At 43.2% G+C, this 21,581-nt stretch overlaps 2 protein-coding genes across 2 annotated transcripts in view; one reads left to right on the top strand and one right to left on the bottom strand.

The window, feature by feature from the left end:
- Nucleotides 1-21,581, top strand: part of LOC130298017 (zinc finger protein 585A-like) — a 47,854-nt gene that overhangs the window by 2,788 nt on the left and 23,485 nt on the right. The window contains exons 4-5 of the mRNA XM_056550899.1: nucleotides 124-505; nucleotides 3,893-4,734. Of these exons, the coding sequence (XP_056406874.1) occupies nucleotides 124-505; nucleotides 3,893-4,734 (1,224 nt within the window). The remainder of the gene's footprint in view (nucleotides 1-123; nucleotides 506-3,892; nucleotides 4,735-21,581) is intronic.
- The window catches only part of LOC130298019 (oocyte zinc finger protein XlCOF7.1-like), a 64,183-nt gene continuing 56,225 nt past the window's right edge, over nucleotides 13,624-21,581 (bottom strand). The window contains exon 6 of the mRNA XM_056550902.1: nucleotides 13,624-16,592. Within this exon, the coding sequence (XP_056406877.1) occupies nucleotides 15,964-16,592 (629 nt within the window). The 3' untranslated portion in view covers nucleotides 13,624-15,963. The remainder of the gene's footprint in view (nucleotides 16,593-21,581) is intronic.

Raw genomic sequence — 21,581 nt, 5'->3', positions numbered from 1 at the left:
GGTAACATTGCTGGGATATTATACAGTAATGGAGGAGTCTGGTGATGACTGGAGAGGTGACACTGCTGGGAATGCTGGGACATTTTACAGCATACAATATTTCTTCCACATCTTATGAATCAGGGTGAAGATCCGAACAATATTAATGCTCCAGAGACAGATGTGAGCGGTGGTGAGCAGTATAAAGAAGACATTCCTACAGGGAAAGATCTGAACTATATTAATGCTTTAAAGATAATAGTAAAAGAAGAAGAAGAAGAGACAGATGTGAGCAGTAATGAGCAGTATAAGGAGGACATTTATACAGGGAAAGATCTGATCTATATTAATGCTACAGACACAAAGGAAGAAGAGACAGATGTGAGCGGTGATGAGCAGTATAAGGAGGACATTCCTACAGGGAAAGATCTTATCTATAGTAATGCTGCAGACATAAAGGAAGAAGAGACAGATGTGAGCAGTGATGAGCAGTATGTGGAGGACATTCTTACAGGTAACCACCAAGGTGAGTAGTAACCACTAAATGTAGAGAACAGTCACAGATTCTGCTCAGTCACGACTTTAATAATTGTCTATGAAATTTTTTAAAGGGGCACTTCGATGGAAATTTTTTTTTTTAAATCAACTGGTTCTAGAACATTATTCAGAATTGTAAATTACTTTTATTTAAAAATCTTAATCCTTCTAGTACTTATCAGCTGTTGTATTCTGCAGAGAAAGTTGTGTAGTTCTTTCAGTCTGACCACAGTGCTCCCTGCTGATACTTCTGTCCGTGTCAGGAACTGTCCAGTGCAGGAGAGGTTCGCTATAGGGAGTGTCTCCTACTCTGGACAGTTCCTGACTTGGACAGAGGTGTCAGCAGAGAGCAGTGTGGTCAGACTGAAAACAACTACACAACTTCCTCTGAAGCATACAGCAGCTGATAAGTTCTGGAAGAATTAAGATTTTTAAATAAAAGTAATTTAGAAACCTTTTGAACTTTTGGGGACCAGGTGATATAAAATAAATTGTGTTCCACCGGAGTACCCCTTTAAGCCCTGTGTCCTGTCAGTCTTTTCTGCTGTATATTCCTTTATTCAGTCAGAATATAAACTATAAATGATGAGAATGTGAGACGGTTGAGAATATAATAAAGGTGATTTGTTCTGATCATCTCCATCTGGTTTTGTGGTTCCTGACATTACACAAGGGCCATGAATCCGGATGTTGCAGACAATCCACCAGCACCAAACATTTTCACTATAATGGATCTGCAGGATCAGAGGATTGAGCAATTGGCACTTGTAATGCAGACGCTTTAGAATCGTACGTCTCCCCTAGAGCCTCCTGTGCCTCAACCGGCAGCCACCTACCCTCCTGCTCCGGCAACTATTTCTGCTGCCATAGAAGCCATTGCCTCCTGTGGGTTTACTGGATCTGCCCCGCTTCCCCAGCATTATGGGGGCGATCCTAATGAATGTAGAGGCTCCCTGAACCAAGTGGGCATTTATCTGGAAATGGTCCCGCAGTCCTGTCCTAATGATAGAAGTAAGGAAGGATTCCTGATCTCCCTCCTTACTGATAACGCTCTATCCCGGGTGAATCCTCTTTGGAGACTGATAAACGTATTATCTACGACTACAGAGAGTTTGTTGTGTCCTTTAAACAGATATTTTCAGTTGAGTTCTTTATTCTAAAATCTTATATAGAAGGGAAGATAATAAGGGTCCCTCTAATGCCCTAACAGATAATGCACACCCTTGGTGTAAAATTAAATTATATCCACAAATAGAGTACACCAATTAGGTAAATGAATAAAACATAACTTTTACTTATAAATCAAAACATAAAATAAATCAAATATAAGGTTACCGTAATATCACCATCAATGTGGGGGAATGGGGAAAAGGGTACAGGTGAATACCTAGTCTTGGCTACCTACAATGGGCCCTTCCTAATATAGTGTGGATAGGGTAAGGGAATTAAAAGCAGATGGTGGCAGAACTCCAACGCGTTTCATCCTGTAATGTGCAGGACTCATCAGGGAGTAGACATAAATTGGTAATACTATCAATATTCAAGATCTGGTACCAATGAACAGTAACACATATAGGATAGAAAGCAAGTTAGGTCAGTCAGGCACTGTCGTATGCAGTCAGTAATGCGGTCAGGTGGTAAGGAATAGTGACAAGGAGGATGTAACATATAGCATTAAACAATAGACACTGTAACCAATCAGATATCAGATAGGTACTGGATGATTGTTGTAATAGTAATAAATAAATAGTAATAGTAATAAATAGGTGTAACAGCGCAATAAAGATGGTCTCTATAGTCAGCAGAGGATATCGCCGGTGATCCCTCAAGGTGGAGGACGCCACCTGGAGGGATCACCGGCGATATCCTCTGCTGTCTCATCTACCCCACTTGGGTTATAGGTGATTTCACCTACCTGCACTGTGGTTTTTGGCTGTTACCTCCTTGAAGTACCCACTTTAGCCACTAGCAGTCTTTTTGCATTATTGTGCATTTGGGTTTATACCTGTACCTTAATCATCCTATACAACCAGGTCCGGAATCTAGTGACTATAGAGACCGTCTTTATTGCGCTCTTACACCTTTTGTTACTATTACAACAATCATCCAGTACCTATCTGATAGGGGTGCAGTACATCTTGGTTTAAATTTGGATCCCCTGGGATTTCATTTTATATTATTTAATAATTCTGATCTTGCATTGGTGTTACAGTGTCTGTTGTTTAATGCTTTATGTTACATCCTCCTTGTCGCTATTCCTTACCATCTGACCGCATTACTGACTGCATACGACAGTGCCTGAGTGACCTAACTTGCTTTCTATCCTATATGTGTTATATGGATTTCTTCCACCATCTGCTTTTAATTCCCTTACCCTATCCACACTATATTAAGAGGGGCCCATTGTAGGTAGCCAAGACTAGGTATTCACCTGTACCCTTTTCCCCATTCCCCCACATTGATGGTGATATTACAGTAACCTTATAATTGATTTATTTTATGTTTTGATTTATAAATAAAAGTTATGATTTATTCATTTACCTAATTGGTGTACTCTATTTGTGGATATGAGTTCTATATTCTAGCAGCAGAAGTGTGCTGGGATAAGGAAGCGCTGGTGGACATGTTCTCTCGTGGACTCTCCGATATTATAAAAGATGAGATTGTGGCAAGAGATCTCAAGGAGATATTGTCTTCCACCATCCTAATTGACACTCCCATGTCTCCCTCATCTCCCATGTCTCCCTCACCTCCCATGCCTCCCTCACCTCCCATGCCTCCCTCACCTCCCATGTCTCACTCATCTCCCATGCCTCCCTCACCTCCCATGTCTCCCTCACCTCCCATGTCTCCCCCCCCCATGCCTCCCTCACCTCCCATGTCTCCCTCACCTCCCATGTCTCCCTCACCTCCCATGTCTTCCTCATCTCCCATGCCTCCCTCACCTCCCATGCCTCCCTCACCTCCCATGCCTCCCTCACCTCCCATGCCTCCCTCACCTCCCATGCCTCCTGTTTCCAAAACATCTGAAGGGATCGAACCAATGCATCTCAGGACCACCCCCCTTCCCGCAGTGCAGTCGAATGACTAAACCCCCCTCCCCAAAAATAATTTTATTTTAAGCTTTTTGTTATTGTTATGAAAAGCAGTAAAGCATAAAGAAAACTGTGCAAATTAGATATCGATGTGATTGTACCGACCTGTAAAATAATTTTACCACACACTTAATGACAACAGTCATAACAACGAAAGATCGGTCCCGCAAAAAATAAAAAGCTCTCAAACAGCTCTTAGGAGAGGAGAAAAAATTAAAACGCAAAAGCTTAAATTATCTGGGTTGTTAAGGGGTTAATAAAATCAGTTTTTTTCTTGGCAGATTCTTGTGCCAGGAGATCAGAGGAGAATCTTATATCTTCAGATTATAAAGCAGATGATGATATCACACAAGATACATATGAAGAACATTCCATTATCCCAGATACACCCTCAGCCCTTCACAGCCAAGATCTGTCATCTCATCCTTATATACAGGTCCTGTCTTCTCAGTCATCACAAAATGTTAAGGAAAAGAAAGGTCATAGAAGCGGCGTTGGACATCAAAAAGCTCATACAGGAAAGAAACCATATTCATGCTCAGAATGTGGGAAATGTTTTACTTTTGAATCACTTCTTGTTATACATCAAAGAACTCATACAGGGGAGAAGCCATTTTCATGTAGAGAATGTGGGAAATGTTTTATTAAGAAATCACATCTTGTTCAACATCAAAGAACTCACACAGGGGAGAAGCCATTTTTATGCTCAGAATGTGGGAAATGTTTTACTTGGAAATCAACTCTTCTTCAGCATCAAAGAACTCACACTGGAGAGAAGCTGCTTTCATGCACAGAATGTGGGAAATGTTTTACTTTTAAATCACTTCTTGTTAATCATCAAAGAACTCACACAGGGGAGAAGCCATTTTCATGTTCAGAATGTGGAAAATGTTTTACTGACAAATCAAGCCTTGTTAAACATCAAAAAACTCACACGGGGGAGAAGCCATTTTCATGTTCAGAATGTGGAAAATGTTTTACTGAGAAATCAAGTCTTGTTAAACATCAAAGAACTCACACAGGGGAGAAGCCATTTTCATGTGCAGAATGTAGGAAATGTTTTACTCAGCAATCAAGTCTTGTTAAACATAAAAGAACTCACACAGGAGAGAAGCCAATTCAGAGCAATAAATGATGCAGATAACACATCTATATATTAACCATGTACATAGGATATCTGACATATCATATACTGCATCTCCAAACTTGTTACCAATTGTTAATAAAAGTTTTCTCTCTTATATGATTTATTATTCTTATATTCATCTCCGCACACTGGACTTATAATAAATGTAATATTGTCCCTGACGTTGTATATAGGGAATGTAACGCGTCAGTGTTGTCCCCGCCCCCTTCTCATTATGATTATAGAGACTTTAATTCAAGGCATCAGACAGGATCCGCGCGTCTCCCTTGAAGATCGTCTCTTCTGAACATAAGACGCTGCAGATACTTTTATTTATCACAAACCCTAGACCAGCGTTTCCCGTCTTGACGTCTATTTTCGGTCTCAGATCATAAAATCCATTTTTCTATATGAGAAGTCGTCAATATCTCAGCGTCCCCCGGGTTCAGTAAACCTCGGTGTAATTCTTTTCCTTTTCTTTGTCCTCCCCGGGGTATAAAATCCCTAGAGATCTGATCACATCTGGTACAAGATCTCTTTACTTCACACTTTGCGCCATTATTACATGGATTGAAGACCCAGTTACACGCTCGTAAATTCCCATATATGTCGTGGATTGGAAGGGAAAAGGTTCTTAAATCTTATATTTACCAATAATATTTTATATTTTTACAGTCCGTCCCTATCATAGTACGGAATTGTTATTTTTCTTCTATCCGATGGTTATTTAGTAATTTTGTTAGGATTCAGAAGAGACCACGTGTCCCGTATAGACGCTCACCCTGAAGACATTAGACGGCGGTTTTGTGTTTCCGGATTTACACACTTATTATAAAGCTTTTCCTTCGTCTGGATTATTAGAGCTCGTTCGCTCTTCTTTTTCTCATCCTCCCCTTTATATTCCTCCTCATGTGGATATGGAATTCTCCTTAGTCCCTCCTTCTATAGGACCCATTTTGTGGCCCCCGCACTCCTCCTTGGCCTCTCTAGTTCTTTCCTCTTTTATATATAACTTTGTCGGTATTACGAGACTGCTCTACGACCGATTCTGATTTCCCTTCTCCCCTAACCCCACTTTCTTTACTCCCTATGGTTATTACTAAACACATTTTCCCTCTTCCCCTTTGTGGGAACGTTTACATTCTTTTACGTTACGAGATTTATATTCTTCTACTAAGACTTTGGCCATAGAGGAATCTCAGGCTTTCTGGGGTTGTATAAGTAAATTTATCTTTACTCTCCAATGTTTTAAGTGTTATACTAACATACGTCCCTGAAATTGGTTAGAGAGATTGTATTTATTCCCTAAATAATAATAATATCTAAGCTTTATTCTTATCTGATTTCTTCTACTCCTAATAGTAACCAAAATGCGTCTTATACGAGAAGAGGAGCTGAATATCCAACTCTCTGAAGAACCGTGCGGATTTATCTCTAGCGCTCACGTGGCTCCTCCCCTTGTATTCGTATACAGGAGAGTTCATATAAGTTATATTGTCGGGGGTATGGGACTCCTCCTCTCCTTTTGTCACATGGTATTCCAGAATCTTCTCAATGTTGGAGGTGTGGGAGTGAGTCGTGGACTCTCTTACATATACAGGGGTCTTGCTTGAAAATTTAATCTTTCTGGCTATTTCCATTATTTTCTTGGTTACAACAAAGAAGATTCATTTTACTCTGGAAATGGTTCTTCTTGGGGTCACGTCTTCAGACTTCTGTCCTAGCTCGACCTGACTTCTGTCCTAGCTCCCCTATCCAAATGATTGGGGATAAGATGTCTGATCACAGGGATGCCTTCACCACCAACCCCTCCCCCCCCCTTACAGCAGAACCAGGCATAGGAAACAAATGTGGGGTTCTTGCTACAGTGGTTGTGATGTCATGGTCACGCCCCCTCCATTCATGTCTATGGGAGGGGGCGTGTTGGCCGACACCTTCCCTCCCATAGACATGAATGGAAGGGGTGTGGCGTGACGTCACAGTGGGGGCATGGCTGTGACATCATGATCACGGCCTCCAGCTCCGAGCGTTCTGGACAAAATGTACAGAACACTGGAGCATTGGAGTACCCTTTTAATCACACACCTACTTTTGGTGGCTAGACGGCTTATTCCGATATACTAGAGGTCTTCTACCCCCTCCAACCATTTCAAGGCGGTGCAAAATGTGTTCCCAGTTATTCAAAATTGAGGAACCTGTTTCATGGCAAAATTTCTTGAGCAATTCCCTGGAGACTTGTTCTCCTTAGATAACTTTTAGAACCATTTCATTAACACCTTAAGGACCAAGGGCGTACCTGTACGCCCTGGTCCCGCTCCTGTGCTATAATGCGGGATCACGGGCTGACCCAGCGTCATACCCAGATGGTCCTGTGGCTAACTGATCGCATTTATGCCTGGCATTAACCCCTTAGACGCAGTGATCAAAGTTGATTGCCGTGTGTAAAGTGAAACTAAACCGTTCCTGCCAGCTCAGTTGGGCTGTTCGGCACTGCTGCGGGGAAATCGCGGCATCCTGAACAGCTGAATGGACGGGGGAGGGTGCCTACCTGCCTCCATCTCTGTCCGATCGGCATTGCATTGAACAGTGTATGCATTCAGTAGATTGCATGTACAGTAATAGTCCCCTATGAAGAGTAAATAATGGTGTAAAAATTGTAAAAAAAAAAGTTTATAAAAGTGATTTAACCCCTTCCCTAATAAAAGTGTGAATCCCCCCCCCTTTCCCATAAAAAAAATATAAATAAACATAAAAAAAGTGGTATCGCCCCTTGCGTAAATGTCTGAACTATAAAAATATAATGTTAATTAAACCACACGGTCAATGGCGTTTATGCAAAAAAAAAATCCAAAGTCCAAAACTGTGTATTTTTGGTCATTTTGTATACCCTAAAATGTATAAAAAGCAATCAAAAAGTCCCATCAAAACAAAAATGATGGCACAAAAAACAAGCCCTCATATGTAAGCTTGAAAGCGTTAGGATATTTAGAAGGTGAGGAGGAAAAAACAAAAGTGCAAAAATGAAAAATGGCCTGGTCCTTAACCCCTTAAGGACGCAGGACGTAAATGTACGTCCTGGTGAGGTGGTACTTAACGCACCAGGACGTACATTTATGTCCTAAGCATAACCGCGGGCATCGGAGCGATGCCCGTGTCATGCGCGGCTGATCCCGGCTGCTGATCGCAGCCAGGGACCCGCCGGCAATGGCCGACGCCCGCGATCTCGAGGGCGTCCGCCATTAACCCCTCAGGTGCCGGGATCAATACAGATCCCGGCATCTGCGGCAGTTCGCCATTTAAATGAACGATCGGATCGCCCGCAGCGCTGCTGCGGGGATCCGATCATTCATAACGCCGCACGGAGGTCCCCTCTCCTTCCTCCGTGCGGCTCCCGGCGTCTCCTGCTCTGGTCTGAGATCGAGCAGACCAGAGCAGGAGATGACCGATAATACTGATCTGTTCTATGTCCTATACATAGAACAGATCAGTATTAGCAATCATGGTATTGCTATGAATAGTCCCCTATGGGGACTATTCAAGTGTAAAAAAAAATGTAAAAAAATGTAAAAGTAAAAGTAAAAAAAAAGTGAAAAATCCCCTCCCCCAATAAAAAAGTAAAACGTCCGTTTTTTCCTATTTTACCCCCAAAAAGCGTAAAAACATTTTTTATAGACATATTTGGTATCGCCTCGTGCGTAAATGTTCGAACTATTAAAATAAAATGTTAATGATCCCGTACGGTGAACAGCGTGAACGAAAAAAAATAAAAAAAGTCAAAAATTCCTACTTTTTTAATACATTTTATTAAAAAAAAAATTATAAAAAATGTATTAAAAGTTTTTTATATGCAAATGTGGTATAAAAAAAAAGTACAGATCATGGCGCAAAAAAATAGCCCCCATACCGCCACTTATACGGAAAAATAAAAAAGTTAGAGGTCATCAAAATAAAGGGATTATAAACGTACTAATTTGGTTAAAAAGTTTATGATTTTTTTTAAGCGCAACAATAATATAAAAGTATATAATAATGGGTATCATTTTAATCGTATTGACCCTCAGAATAAAGAACACACATCATTTTTACCATAAATTGTACGGCGTGAAAACAAAACCTTCCAAAATTAGCAAAATTGCGTTTTTCGTTTTAATTTCCCCACAAAAATAGTGTTTTTTGGTTGCGCCATACATTTTATGATATAATGAGTGATGTCATTACAAAGGACAACTGGTCGCGCAAAAAACAAGCCCTCATACTAGTCTGTGGATGAAAATATAAAAGAATTATGATTTTTAGAAGGCGAGGAGGAAAAAATGAAAAGGTAAAAATTAAATTGTCTGAGTCCTTAAGGCCAAAATGGGCTGAGTCCTTAAGGGGTTAAGGGGTTAAATAGTTGATTAATTATTATTATTGTTATTATTATTAATAAGTTTTATCCTAGACGTCAGGTTTATCTATTTCTTTTCCTATTTCTTTCTTTCTTTTCTAAAGAGTTTATTTTTGTAATTTATGTATTATTGGGGCAATATGAATATAATTGTGGTGTAACGGTGATTTGTTACTTTTTTTTAATCTTTTGTTAACAATAAAAGAGACATTGGGAGAGAAAAAAAGTTTTTCTTTTATAACGTAGTCACCGATCCAGCGATGTCATCTCTATAATTTTACATGGGAGGAAAAGAGTCTCATATATGGCTACAAGGTAACAGGACATGAGCAGATTAGACATATAAAATCACTTCTATCTTCTGGCTTCTAGGACATTCTGATCCTATAGGTGTTAGATTAGTGGGGTCTCCTACTCTACACAGGGTCCTTCCTTAGGTTATAGAGGGAAGAACAAGTTGTATTCGGCTGAAGTGCGGAGAAGAATTAACCAGGTGACTCTATGGTTGGTTCCCAGCTCTCTGAGGGGCTGAAGCCAGCTGTGCGCTCTCCGTTCAAGGAAAGGACTTGTTAGATGTAATTTAAAGAGGTACTCCCCCACTAGACATCTTATCTCCTATCCAAAGGATAGGGGATAAGATGTTTGAGCGCGGGGGTCCCGCAGCTGTGATCTCGTGATTTCTGAGCAATACCTGACATTAGTTTTGAACACTGGGAGTGGGCGGTGGGGGTCGTGATGTCACGGCCCCACAATGCAAGTCTATGGGAGGCGTGGCGGCTGGACTCCCATAGACTTGCATTGAGGGGTCGTGAGGTGATTTCACAAGGGGTGTGGCCGTGACATCACGACCCCCACCACCCGCTCCAAGCGGTCGGAACAAAATCTTCCGAACGCTGGGGCAGCGGAGTACCCCTTTAAAGCTCATGGTGCCTGAACAACATGGCTGAATAAGACATATTCTCTCACATTGCCATCCATAGGTCATGTTCTCCATTAATGTTCCCACAGTTTAACTACTAACAAAACGAACCGGTGAGCAGAAAACCACTATTCCCTAAGTTAGTGAAGACAATGTCCTTCTCTTAGTGCAAATAAGTTTTTGATAGAAGGATTTGAATTTGGGATCTCCTCATCTCCAGGTGCCGTCCATTCATAGTAATGTTCATTGTTTCTGATGTTCGGCTTATTTAATCGATAGCTTGTTGATTTAGTATCTCTGCGGAGCCCCCAGCAGCAGATTTATTATAGTACAGTAACCTACGAGTATAAATACAATCAGTCCCATCACTATAGCTATGAGTCCCTTCAACCAGGAGAAGATATTCCTCAACCAATCAGGGAGAAGCTCCAAAAGCCAGGACCGCCAATCATCACTTACATCTTGCTTGATACCGGAGGCTGTCTGTCTGTATGGTTGTAGATTAAAGGGGTACTCCACTGCCCCAGCGTGACCAGGAGCTCCGACCAGCGAGACTCCTAAAGCCATATATAGTGATTAGGATAATAAGGTAAGATGGACATCGCAGTCAGGATCTAAGTTAGTGACTGTTTCCTTTCCTCCTTCTCGGCTCTTGTGTGTTCCCTACTTCAGGGACTTATGGCCGTTCTATCCCCAACCTATTCACTGCACAGGATGTTATATTAGCAGGAATGTATGAGTAAGAGGCATTACCGCATGACAAGAACCATCCTACAGGCAGCTTAAGGCCCCTCACACTACCGTCATGTTCCTGCAGAATCTCCCGTCATGAACTTCTGTCATTAAGTCCAAAAAACGGCTGTTAAAGAATCTCATTTATTTCCATGGGATTTTTGGACCATCCTTCATCATCAGTTACAGCCCGTTATGACAACATCCATTATTTTTGATGGGGTAAATAACATTGCATGCGCTAATTTTTGTCCCGTTAGAATAACGGATGTTAAAATTTTAACATTGAAGTCTATGGGTAACGGATTTTCACAAATGACATCCGTTATTGCCCGTTATTTTTACATTCCGTTATGATCCGTTATTACTACTGAGCATGCTCCGTACAGCATCACAACCAGAAGGGGTTAAAACGAACATAAAATAACATATAATAACATCTGCACTCGCTGTTCAGTGATGAAACCGGACAATGCGGTGATGTCATACACTACGGGTTATTTCCCTTATTTCATGTACTGACTGTCAATTCCAATATGGCGGTTGTACCACTACCCCTCTCATAGTTAGAATTAGGAAACATTTCTCCCACACTCCATACTTTACACTGGAAATGTCTCGGCAGTGTCCGCTCACTGTGCACAATATCATTCAGACAATACAACCGCACTACAAGTACAGGGAATAGAACGAGTCAGACTTTAACCAAAAAGTATTATCCCCGGAGATATTGTGGATCATGACTCTTGTACACGGGTCCTGAATGGGCTGAATATAAGAGCGGATCCTTATTACACCGCTCATTTCTTCCTTTATTGATTCTTTCTTCTCTCTGTATTAGGGTTATGGGACATATCTTGGTTGTGGTGTTACTATAGATCATTACATTTTATCTCTACACATTGGTTTTCTTTATGTATTTATCAGCTCTTTCATATATCACTGTTGGTCTTTGTCGTTCTTAGGTTTGATGTTAGACTTTATCTTACTACATATTAGTACTAACAGTCATATGTTATATATGTTTTCTCTTCTATTATGTATACTACGGGATTTCTAAGAATGTGAAGGGTTAAATGACCTGGCGCAGGTGTTTTACATCTCCCCCAGTTCATTTCCCCTATTTAACTGGAGAAATTCAGTGTAAACGTTGTATGACTAAGGGCGGCGATGCCTGAAACGCGTCATGGTGTTCACCTTCTTGTGACTTTTCTCCAATAAACAGGACTCTGGTCCACGCTGGTTATTTTTCCTGCTCATATGGACTTTGGTGCCGCCATACACCTGCCGTGCTGTAGAGGGGACTTACCTGCGGGGAGCTGCCTATACACTTTACCTCTTTATAAATATACTATTCATTTTTGTATATACTTTTATAATATTTTTTGTATATATTTGTAACTGTATAAACAAGGCGCTCAACATCACGTTATATTGTGAAAGCATTAATGCCTTCAATGGTATTGATCGTCCACCATGCGAGGCCATAAAACTTACCTTCTCCATTTGGATGTAAGACCGGCGTGTTCCTCCATTAGGTGTCGCACTGTGACATTTTATACACATTTATGGCTCATAATGGGACGTATAATATATGGATTTTATATTCTGTCACATATTGTAAAACCCCTTATGTCTAGATTATAGTTATAAGTCCACATTACCCTTTGTATATGAGCGTGGGGTGCCTCCAGCTGTTTCCAGAGACATTCGTCTCCATTTGTTCTTTTTTGGCTATTTCTCATTTCTTGTAAATCCTTCTGACATAATGTAAAGGTTTTTGATATATATTGTTTATATTTACATTTTTAGGAGGATATCAATTCTATAGATTTTTATATACATTTCATCTCCGGTCAGGTGACTCTAGTGACCCGGTAGGGATTCGTTCACCGCTTATAATAAGGTTGTAACTGTGAGTACTCATATATCTATTTACCTGATGAAGAACCCGGTTCGGGTTAGAAACTTAAAGGGGTACTCCACCCCTAGACATCTTATCCTTTATCCAAAGAATAGGGGAATGAGATGTCTGATCCCGCAGCTGGGACCCCCGTGATCTCTGTGCAGCACCTGTCATTCGTTTAGAACGCTGAGTGCGAGCTGCAGGGGTTGTGATGTTATGGCCACGCCCCTTATGATGTCACACCACACCCCCTCATAGACTTGCATTGAGGGGGCGTGGTGTGATGTCACGACCCCCGCACCCAGAGTTCAGAACAAAATGTTCTGAACGCTGGGGCAGTGGAGTACTCCTTTAATGTTACTTGTATGGAATAAACGACACCGTTCTGTTATTAGGCTCTGTGGTCAGATTCTTCTTCCATAACTAGTCTCAGTACTAGCACCAGCGGGTATCCTCCATTTTACCGCTGTGGATCGTGTGTGATCCTCTTCAAGTACATTCATCCCACCGAGGATCCTGCCAGACCTGGAGAGGATGCCGCGGCTGCTGACGGCCATCTTGGATTCCAATTAGGAGTCTAGGTGCCAGTGCTGGTGTTGTGTCCTCAGCACAACATCTTCCGGTATGCCTTCTACCACCTACCTGCCAGGGTTTACCGGAACGTTACTACACCAGGAGCGCACCTTTTATTCTCGTCTAAGGAGATGATGGAGGCGCTGATGCTGCCAACCGAGGTGGGAAGTAAAAGCCCAGACAGGGGCAGAAGCTGAGCAGCAAGAGGATAGGATCTTACTGACAAAGCAGTTTAACCCCTTCTGGACTTTTTTTTCCCATTTTTTGCACTTTCATTTTTTCCTCACCTTCTAAGAATCATAACGCTTTCAGTTTTCCACCTACAGACCCATATGAGACTTGTTTTATACGCTATCGATTTTACTTTGTAATGACATCAATCATTTCACCACAAAATCTGCAGTGAAACATGAAAAAAAATTGTGGGACAAAATTGAAAAAAAAATAAACACCATTTTGTAATTTTGGGGGGCTTCCCTTTCTACGCAGTGCACTGTTCTGTAAAAATAACACCTTATCTTTATTCTGTAGGTCCATACAGTCACAAGGCTACCCAATTTATATAGGTTTTATTTTATTTTACTACTAAAAATTATAACTACATGCACCAAAATTAGTGATTTAGTCATTTTCATTTTCTGACCCCCATAACTTTTTTATTTTTCTGTATACGGGGAGGTATGAGGGCTCATTCTTTGCGCCGTGGTCTGTAGTTTTTATTGGTGCCAATTGGTACCGCTTTCAATTTTGCACCTACAGACCCATATGAGGCTTATTTTTTGCATCACTAATTGTACTTTGTAATGATATCAATCATTTTACCACAAAATTTACAGCGAAACTAGAAAAAAAACGCCATTTTGTAACTTTTGGGGGCTTCCGTTTCAACGCAGTGCACATTTCGGTAAAAATGACACCTTATCATTATTCTGTAGGTCCATACGGTTACAAGGATACTTAATTTATATAGGTTTTATTTTATTACTTTAACTCCTTAATGACGCAGGACGTATATTTACGTCCTGCGCCGGCTCCACGTGGTGACCCTGCGACGGTCCCGGCGGCCATCAACACCTGGGACTTGCGGCTAATACAGGACATCACAAATCGCAGCCACGTGCCAAATGTGTAATATACACTGCTCAAAAATAATAAAGGGAACACGTAAACAACACAATATAACTCCAAGTCACTGACACTTGTGTGAAATCCCACTGTCCACTCAGGAAGAACACTGATTGACAATCAATTTCACATGGAACAGACAACATGTGGAAATTATAGGCAATTAGCAAGACACCCTCAATAAAGGAGTGGTTCTGCAGGGGGTGACCACAGACCATTTCTCAGTTACTATGCTCCCTGGCTGATGTTTTGGTCACTTTTGAATGCTGGCGGTGCTTTCACTCTAGTGGTAGCATGAGACGGAGTGTACAACCCACACAAGTGGCTCAGGTAGTGTAGCTCATCCAGGATGGCACATCAATGCGAGCTGTGACAAGAAGGTTTGCTGTGTCTGTCAGCGTAGTGTCCAGAGCATGGAGGCGCTACCAGGGGACAGGCCAGTACATCAGGAGACGTGGAGGAGGCAGTAGGAGGGCAACAACCCAGCAGCAGGACCGCTACCTCCGCCTTTGTGCGAGGAGGAGAACTGCCAGAGCCCTGCAAAATGTCCTCCAGCAGGCCACAAATGTGCATGTGTCCACTCAAACAGTCAGAACCAGATTCTATGAGGGTGGTATGAAGGCGGGGGTTGTGCTTACAGCCCAAAACCGTGCAGGACATTTGACATTTGCCAGAGAACACAAGATTGGCAAATTCACCACTGGTGTCCTGTGCTCTTCACAGATGAAAGCAGGTTCACACTGAGCACATGTGACAGACGTGACAGAGTCTGGAGACGCCGTGAAGAACGTTCTGCTGCCTTCAACATCCTCCAGCATGACCGGTTTGGCGGTCGGTTAGTAATGGTGTGGGGTGGCATTTCTTTGGGGGTCACACAGCCCTCCATGTGCTTGCCAGAGGTAGCCTGACTGCCATTAGGTACGGAGATGAGATCCTCAGACCCCTTGTGAGACCATATGCTGGTGCGGTTGGCCCTGGGTTCCTCCTAATACAAGACAATGCTAGACCTCATGTGGCTGGAGTGTGTCAGCAGTTCCTACAAGAGGAAGGCATTGATGCTATGGACTGGCCGCCCGTTCCCCTGAATCCGATTGAGCACATCTGGGACATCATGTCTCATCCACCACAGACTGTCCAGAAGTTGGCGGATGCTTTAGTCCAGGTCTGGGAGGACATCCCTCAGGAGACCATCCTCCTCCTCATCAGGATCATGCCCAGGCGTTGTAGGGAGGTCATACGGGCACGTGGAGGCCACACACACTACTGAGCCTCTTTGTGACTTGTTTTAAGGACATTACATAAAGTTGGATCAGCCTGTAGTGGGGTTTTCCCCTTTATTTTGAGTGTGACTCCATATCCAGATCTCCATGGGTTGATACATTTGATTTCCATTGATAATTTTTGTGTGATTTTGTTGTCAGCGCATTCAACTATGTAAAGAGGAAAGTATTTCATACGATTAGTTCATTCATTCAGATCTACGATGTGTTATCTTAGTGTTCACTTCATTTTTTTAGCAGATTAAGCATATATTGTATAAATATATATAAGTATGTATTACTGTTAACTATCCTATGTACATGGTTAATATATAGATGTGTGAGTTCTTTTATGTTTAAGAAGATGTGATTGCTGAGTAAAACATTTCCTACATTTAGAACATGAAAATGGCTTCTCTCCTTTGTGAGTTTTTCGATGTACAACAAGGTCTGATTTGTGAGTGAAACATTTCCCACATTCTGAGCATGAAAATAGTTTTTCTCCCGTGTGAGTCATTTGATGTCTAACAAGGGCTGATTTCCGAGTAAAACATTTCTCACATTCTGCACATGAAAATGGTTTCTCTCCTGTGTGAGTTCTTTGATGATTAACAACTTGTGATTTATAAGTAAAACATTTTCCACACTCTGAACATAAAAATGGCTTCTCTCCTGTGTGAGTTCTTTGGTGATAAACAAGTTCTGATTTATTAGTAAAACATTTTCCACACTCTGAACATAAAAATGGCTTCTCTCCTGTGTGAATTCTTTGATGTCGAACAAGAATTGCTTTCTGAGCAAAACATTTCCAACATTCCGAGCATGAAAATGGTTTTCCTCCTGTGTGAGATATTTGATGTCTAACAAGGGCTGATTTCCGAGTAAAACATTTCTCACATTCTGCACATGAAAATGGCTTCTCTGCTGTGTGAGTTCTTTGATGTCTAACAAGTTCTGATTTATAAGTAAAACATTTCCTACACTCTAAACATGACAATGGCTTTTCCCCTGTATTAGCTTTTTGAAGTCCATCATTCCTTCTACGACCTTTATTTTGCTGAACATCCTGTGATGAGTGAGAAGACAGGACCTGTATATAAGGATGAGATGACAGATCTTGGCTGTGAAGGGCTGAGGGTGTATCTGGGATAATGGAATGTTCTTCATATGTATCTTGTGTGATATCATCATCTGCTTTATAATCTGAAGATATAAGATTCTCCTCTGATCTTCTGCTACAAGAATCTGCCAAGAAGAAAATAAATTTTATTTGAGTGTTAACCCCTAACAATCCAGGACATTTTTGCATTTCTAAGCAATAGTACTTAGTAAATCCACCCCAAGATATACTGCAAAACTGAAGAAAGATAGTAGCTATGATAGCGGAGCAGCCATACAACAGTGGTGTCAAACTGTGGCCCTCCAGATGTTGCAAAACCAAGTTAAAAAGTTATTTTTAATGATTTTCGCTCTCGGCTCGCCAGCCGCACCTATACCTCCATTTAGACCCACACAGGTGACCCGAACCAGAACATTTCCATATCAGAGGGAAAGAATAAAGGGATTTAAAGGGCTACTCCACTGCTAGACAAATTATTTCTTATTGAAAGCATGGGGGAATAAGATGTCTAATCGTGGGGGTACGGCTGCTGGGGCCCCCCAGGACTTCCCGCAGCACCCTGCATTCTAAACAAACTCTAGATTCCTGGAGCAGTGGTTGTGACGTCACGGCCATTCCCCCTCGTGTTGTCATGCCCCCTCCCATAGACATGAATGGAGGGGGTGTGGCCGTGTATCTCCGGCTCTTCCATAGATCTCCCAGCAGCAGGACCCCTGTGATCAGACATCTTATCCCCTATTCTTTAGATAAGATGCCTAGGGGCGGAGTAACCCTTTAAGGGCCAGTGCACATACCATTCCTCAGAAAGAGGCTCATGCACGGAACTTGCTGGGTGTCCTACGGTGTCCTCGAATCCTGTGGATAGTGGATATATGTTTGATCACTGGGGGTCCGACCACTGAGATCCCCGCGATCTCCTGCCTGGCATCACATTTGTGTATCTCCATCTCTCCCATAGAGATTCATGGAGAGACATGTCGGGCACCTCTTGGTGCGGTGGTGGACAGTAATCCCTGCACGGAGCGGAGGTCACCTGTGCCTGGAGAGATCTGGGGTGTCAGGCAGGAGATCACGGGGGGGGGGGGGTCCCGGCGGTCGGACCCCTCACGATCAGACAGGTATCCCCTCTCCTCAGGATTCTTTGGAAGGTGCCAGCGCCATCTTGTGTAGCGGTGCAGGGATAAGTTTGCAGCTTCTTTGTCACTGACTGACCCCTGGTAGGACCCATAGCTGGGCTAACTGAACTAAGGCTTTTCGGGGTCTTTGGGGCAGAAGAAAGTGTCCAGGACAATTAAGGACATGGGATCTATGCAGAGTTACTACAACATGAGTCCGCTCAGCGTACAAAAGGGAAGAGAACGACTCCAGGAAGACGTCACCTGTCAGTCACTGCTGGGATCTACTGCTATATGGTCTCTATATGGAATAATATTAGTCTGTATATAATGTGATTCATAAACAGTATGGCGGTATTATTCAGTCACTATGTAGTGGTGATGGTATCAATTCAACTGCTATAGAGTCACTATATGGGGGAGGGGGATAGTATTTACCCTGAAGTCCCAAAGATTCTAGTTACACCAATACTTCCCGAAAATATTATTGCAGCCGGTGACTGAATAGAATCTGTGACCCTTCTCTGTATTTAGTGGTTACTACTCACCTGGGCGGTTACCTGTAGGAATGTCCTCCTTATACTGCTCATCACTGCTCACATCTGTCTCTTCTTCTTCTTCCTTTATGTCTGTAGCATTAATATAATACAGATCTTTCCCTTTAGTATTATCCTCCATATTCTGCTCATCAAGAGGGAGGGGACACCTCTCTGGTGCTGTTCTCTTACTGGATCTGACTGTAGGGAACACATACAGAGACTGAATTCATTCTTTACATACAAATAATGAGAGGACGTGTGTATATAGTCATGTCTATTACCAGGTGATGTGAGGGGCTGCTGATCCTCCATCATGACCTGATCCTTGTACTGATCCTTGTGTCCTTCTACATACTCCCACTCCTCCATGGAGAAATAGACCGCCACGTCCTGACACCTTATAGGAACCTGACACACAATGATACAGTCATCACCCCGACCCCTCCAGTGGTGTTACTGTATAATGTCCCAGCATTCCCAGCAGTGTCACCTCTCCAGTCATCAGACCCCTCCATTACTGTATAATGTCCCAGCAGTGTCACCTCTCCAGTCATCACCAGACCCCTCCATTACTGTATAATGTCCCAGCAGGGTCACCTCTCCAGGCATCACCAGACCCCTCCATTACTGTATAATGTCCCAGCATTCCCAGCAGTGTCACCTCTCCAGTCATCACCAGACCCCTCCATTACTGTATAATGTCCCAGCAGTGTCACCTCTCCAGTCATCACCAGACCCCTCCATTACTGTACAATATCCCAGCAGTGTCACCTCTCCAGTCATCACCAGACCCCTCCATTACTGTATAATGTCCCAGCAGTGTCACCTCTCCAGTCATCACCAGACCCCTCCATTACAGATAATGTCCCAGCAGTGTCACCTCTCCAGTCATCACCAGACCCCTCCATTACTGTATAATGTCCCAGCAGTGTCACCTCTCCAGTCATCACCAGACCCCTCCATTACTGTATAATGTCCCAGCAGTGTCACCTCTCCAGTCATCACCAGACCCCTCCATTACTGTATAATGTCCCAGCATTCCCAGCAGTGTCACCTCTCCAGTCATCACCAGACCCCTCCATTACTGCATAATGTCCCAGCAGTGTCACCTCTCCAGTCATCACCAGACCCCTCCATTACTGTATAATGTCCCAGCAGTGTCACCTCTCCAGTCATCACCAGACCCCTCCATTACTGTATAATGTCCCAGCAGTGTCACCTCTCCAGTCATCACCAGACCCCTCCATTACTGTATAATGTCCCAGCAGTGTCATCTCTCCAGTCATCACCAGACCCCTCCATTACTGTATAATGTCCCAGCAGTGTCACCTCTCCAGTCATCACCAGACCCCTCCATTACTGTATAATGTCCCAGCAGTGTCACCTCTCCAGTCATCACCAGACCCCTCCATTACTGTATAATGTCCCAGCAGTGTCACCTCTCCAGTCATCACCAGACCCCTCCATTACTGTATAATGTCCCAGCAGTGTCACCTCTTCAGTCATCACCAGACCCCTCCATTTTTGTATAATGTCCCAGCAGTGTCACCTCTCCAGTCATCACCAGACCCCTCCATTACTGTATAATGTCCCAGCAGTGTCACCTCTCCAGTCATCACCAGACCCCTCCATTACTGTATAATGTCCAGCAGGGTCACCTCTCCAGTCATCACCAGACCCCTCCATTACTGTATAATGTCCCAGCAGTGTCACCTCTCCAGTCATCACCAGACCCCTCCATTACTGTATAATGTCCCAGCATTCCCAGCAGTGTCACCTCTCCAGTCATCACCAGACCCCTCCATTACTGTATAATGTCCTAGCAGTGTCACCTCTCCAGTCATCACCAGACCCCTCCATTACTGTATAATGTCCCAGCATTTCCAGCAGTGTCACCTCTCCAGTCATCACCAGACTCCTCCATTACTGTATAATGTCCCAGCATTCCCAGCAGTGTCACCTCTCCAGTCATCACCAGACCCCTCCATTACTGTATAATGTCCCAGCAGTGTCACCTCTCCAGTCATCACCAGACCCCTCCATTACTGTATAATGTCCCAGCAGTGTCACCTCTCCAGTCATCACCAGACCCCTCCATTACTGTATAATGTCCCAGCATTCCCAGCAGTGTCACCTCTCCAGTCATCACCAGACCCCTCCATTACTGTATAATGTCCCAGCATTGTCACCTCTCCAGTCCTCACCAGACCCCTCCATTACTGTATAATGTCCCAGCAGTTTCACCTCTCCAGTCATCATCAGACCCCTCCATTACTGTATAATGTCCCAGCAGTGTCACCTCTCCAGTCATCACCAGACCCCTCCATTACTGTATAATGTCCCAGCAGTGTCACCTCTCCAGTCATCACCAGACCCCTCCATTACTGTATAATGTCCCAGCAGTGTCACCTCTCCAGTCATCACCAGACCCCTCCATTACTGTATAATGTCCCAGCAGTGTCACCTCTCCAGTCATCACCAGACCCCTCCATTACTGTATAATGTCCCAGCAGTGTCACCTCTCCAGTCATCACCAGACCCCTCCATTACTGTATAATGTCCCAGCAGTGTCACCTCTCCAGTCATCACCAGACCCCTCCATTACTGTATAATGTCCCAGCAGTGTCACCTCTCCAGTCATCACCAGACCCCTCCATTACTGTATAATGTCCCAGCATTGTCACCTCTCCAGTCCTCACCAGACCCCTCCATTACTGTATAATGTCCCAGCAGTTTCACCTCTCCAGTCATCACCAGACCCCTCCATTACTGTATAATGTCCCAGGAGTGTCACCTCTCCAGTCATCACCAGACCCCTCCATTACTGTATAATGTCCCAGCAGTGTCACCTCTCCAGTCATCACCAGACCCCTCCATTACTGTATAATGTCCCAGCAGTGTCACCTCTCAAGTCATCACCAGACCCCTCCATTACTGTATAATGTCCCAGCAATGTCACCTCTCCAGTCATCACCAGACCCCCTCCATTACTGTATAATGTCCCAGCAGTGTCACCTCTCCAGTCATCACCAGACCCCTCCATTACTGTATAATGTCCCAGCATTCCCAGCAGTGTCACCTCTCCAGTCACCACCAGACCCCTCCATTACTGTATAATGTCCCAGCAGTGTCACCTCTCCAGTCATCACCAGACCCCCTCCATTACTGT

This window comes from Hyla sarda, assembly GCF_029499605.1.
Source record: "Hyla sarda isolate aHylSar1 chromosome 1 unlocalized genomic scaffold, aHylSar1.hap1 SUPER_1_unloc_16, whole genome shotgun sequence".
In the NCBI taxonomy this organism is placed as follows: domain Eukaryota; kingdom Metazoa; phylum Chordata; class Amphibia; order Anura; family Hylidae; genus Hyla; species Hyla sarda.
Note: the sequence above shows the minus strand (reverse complement) of the source record. Positions and strands in the feature narration are given on the sequence as shown.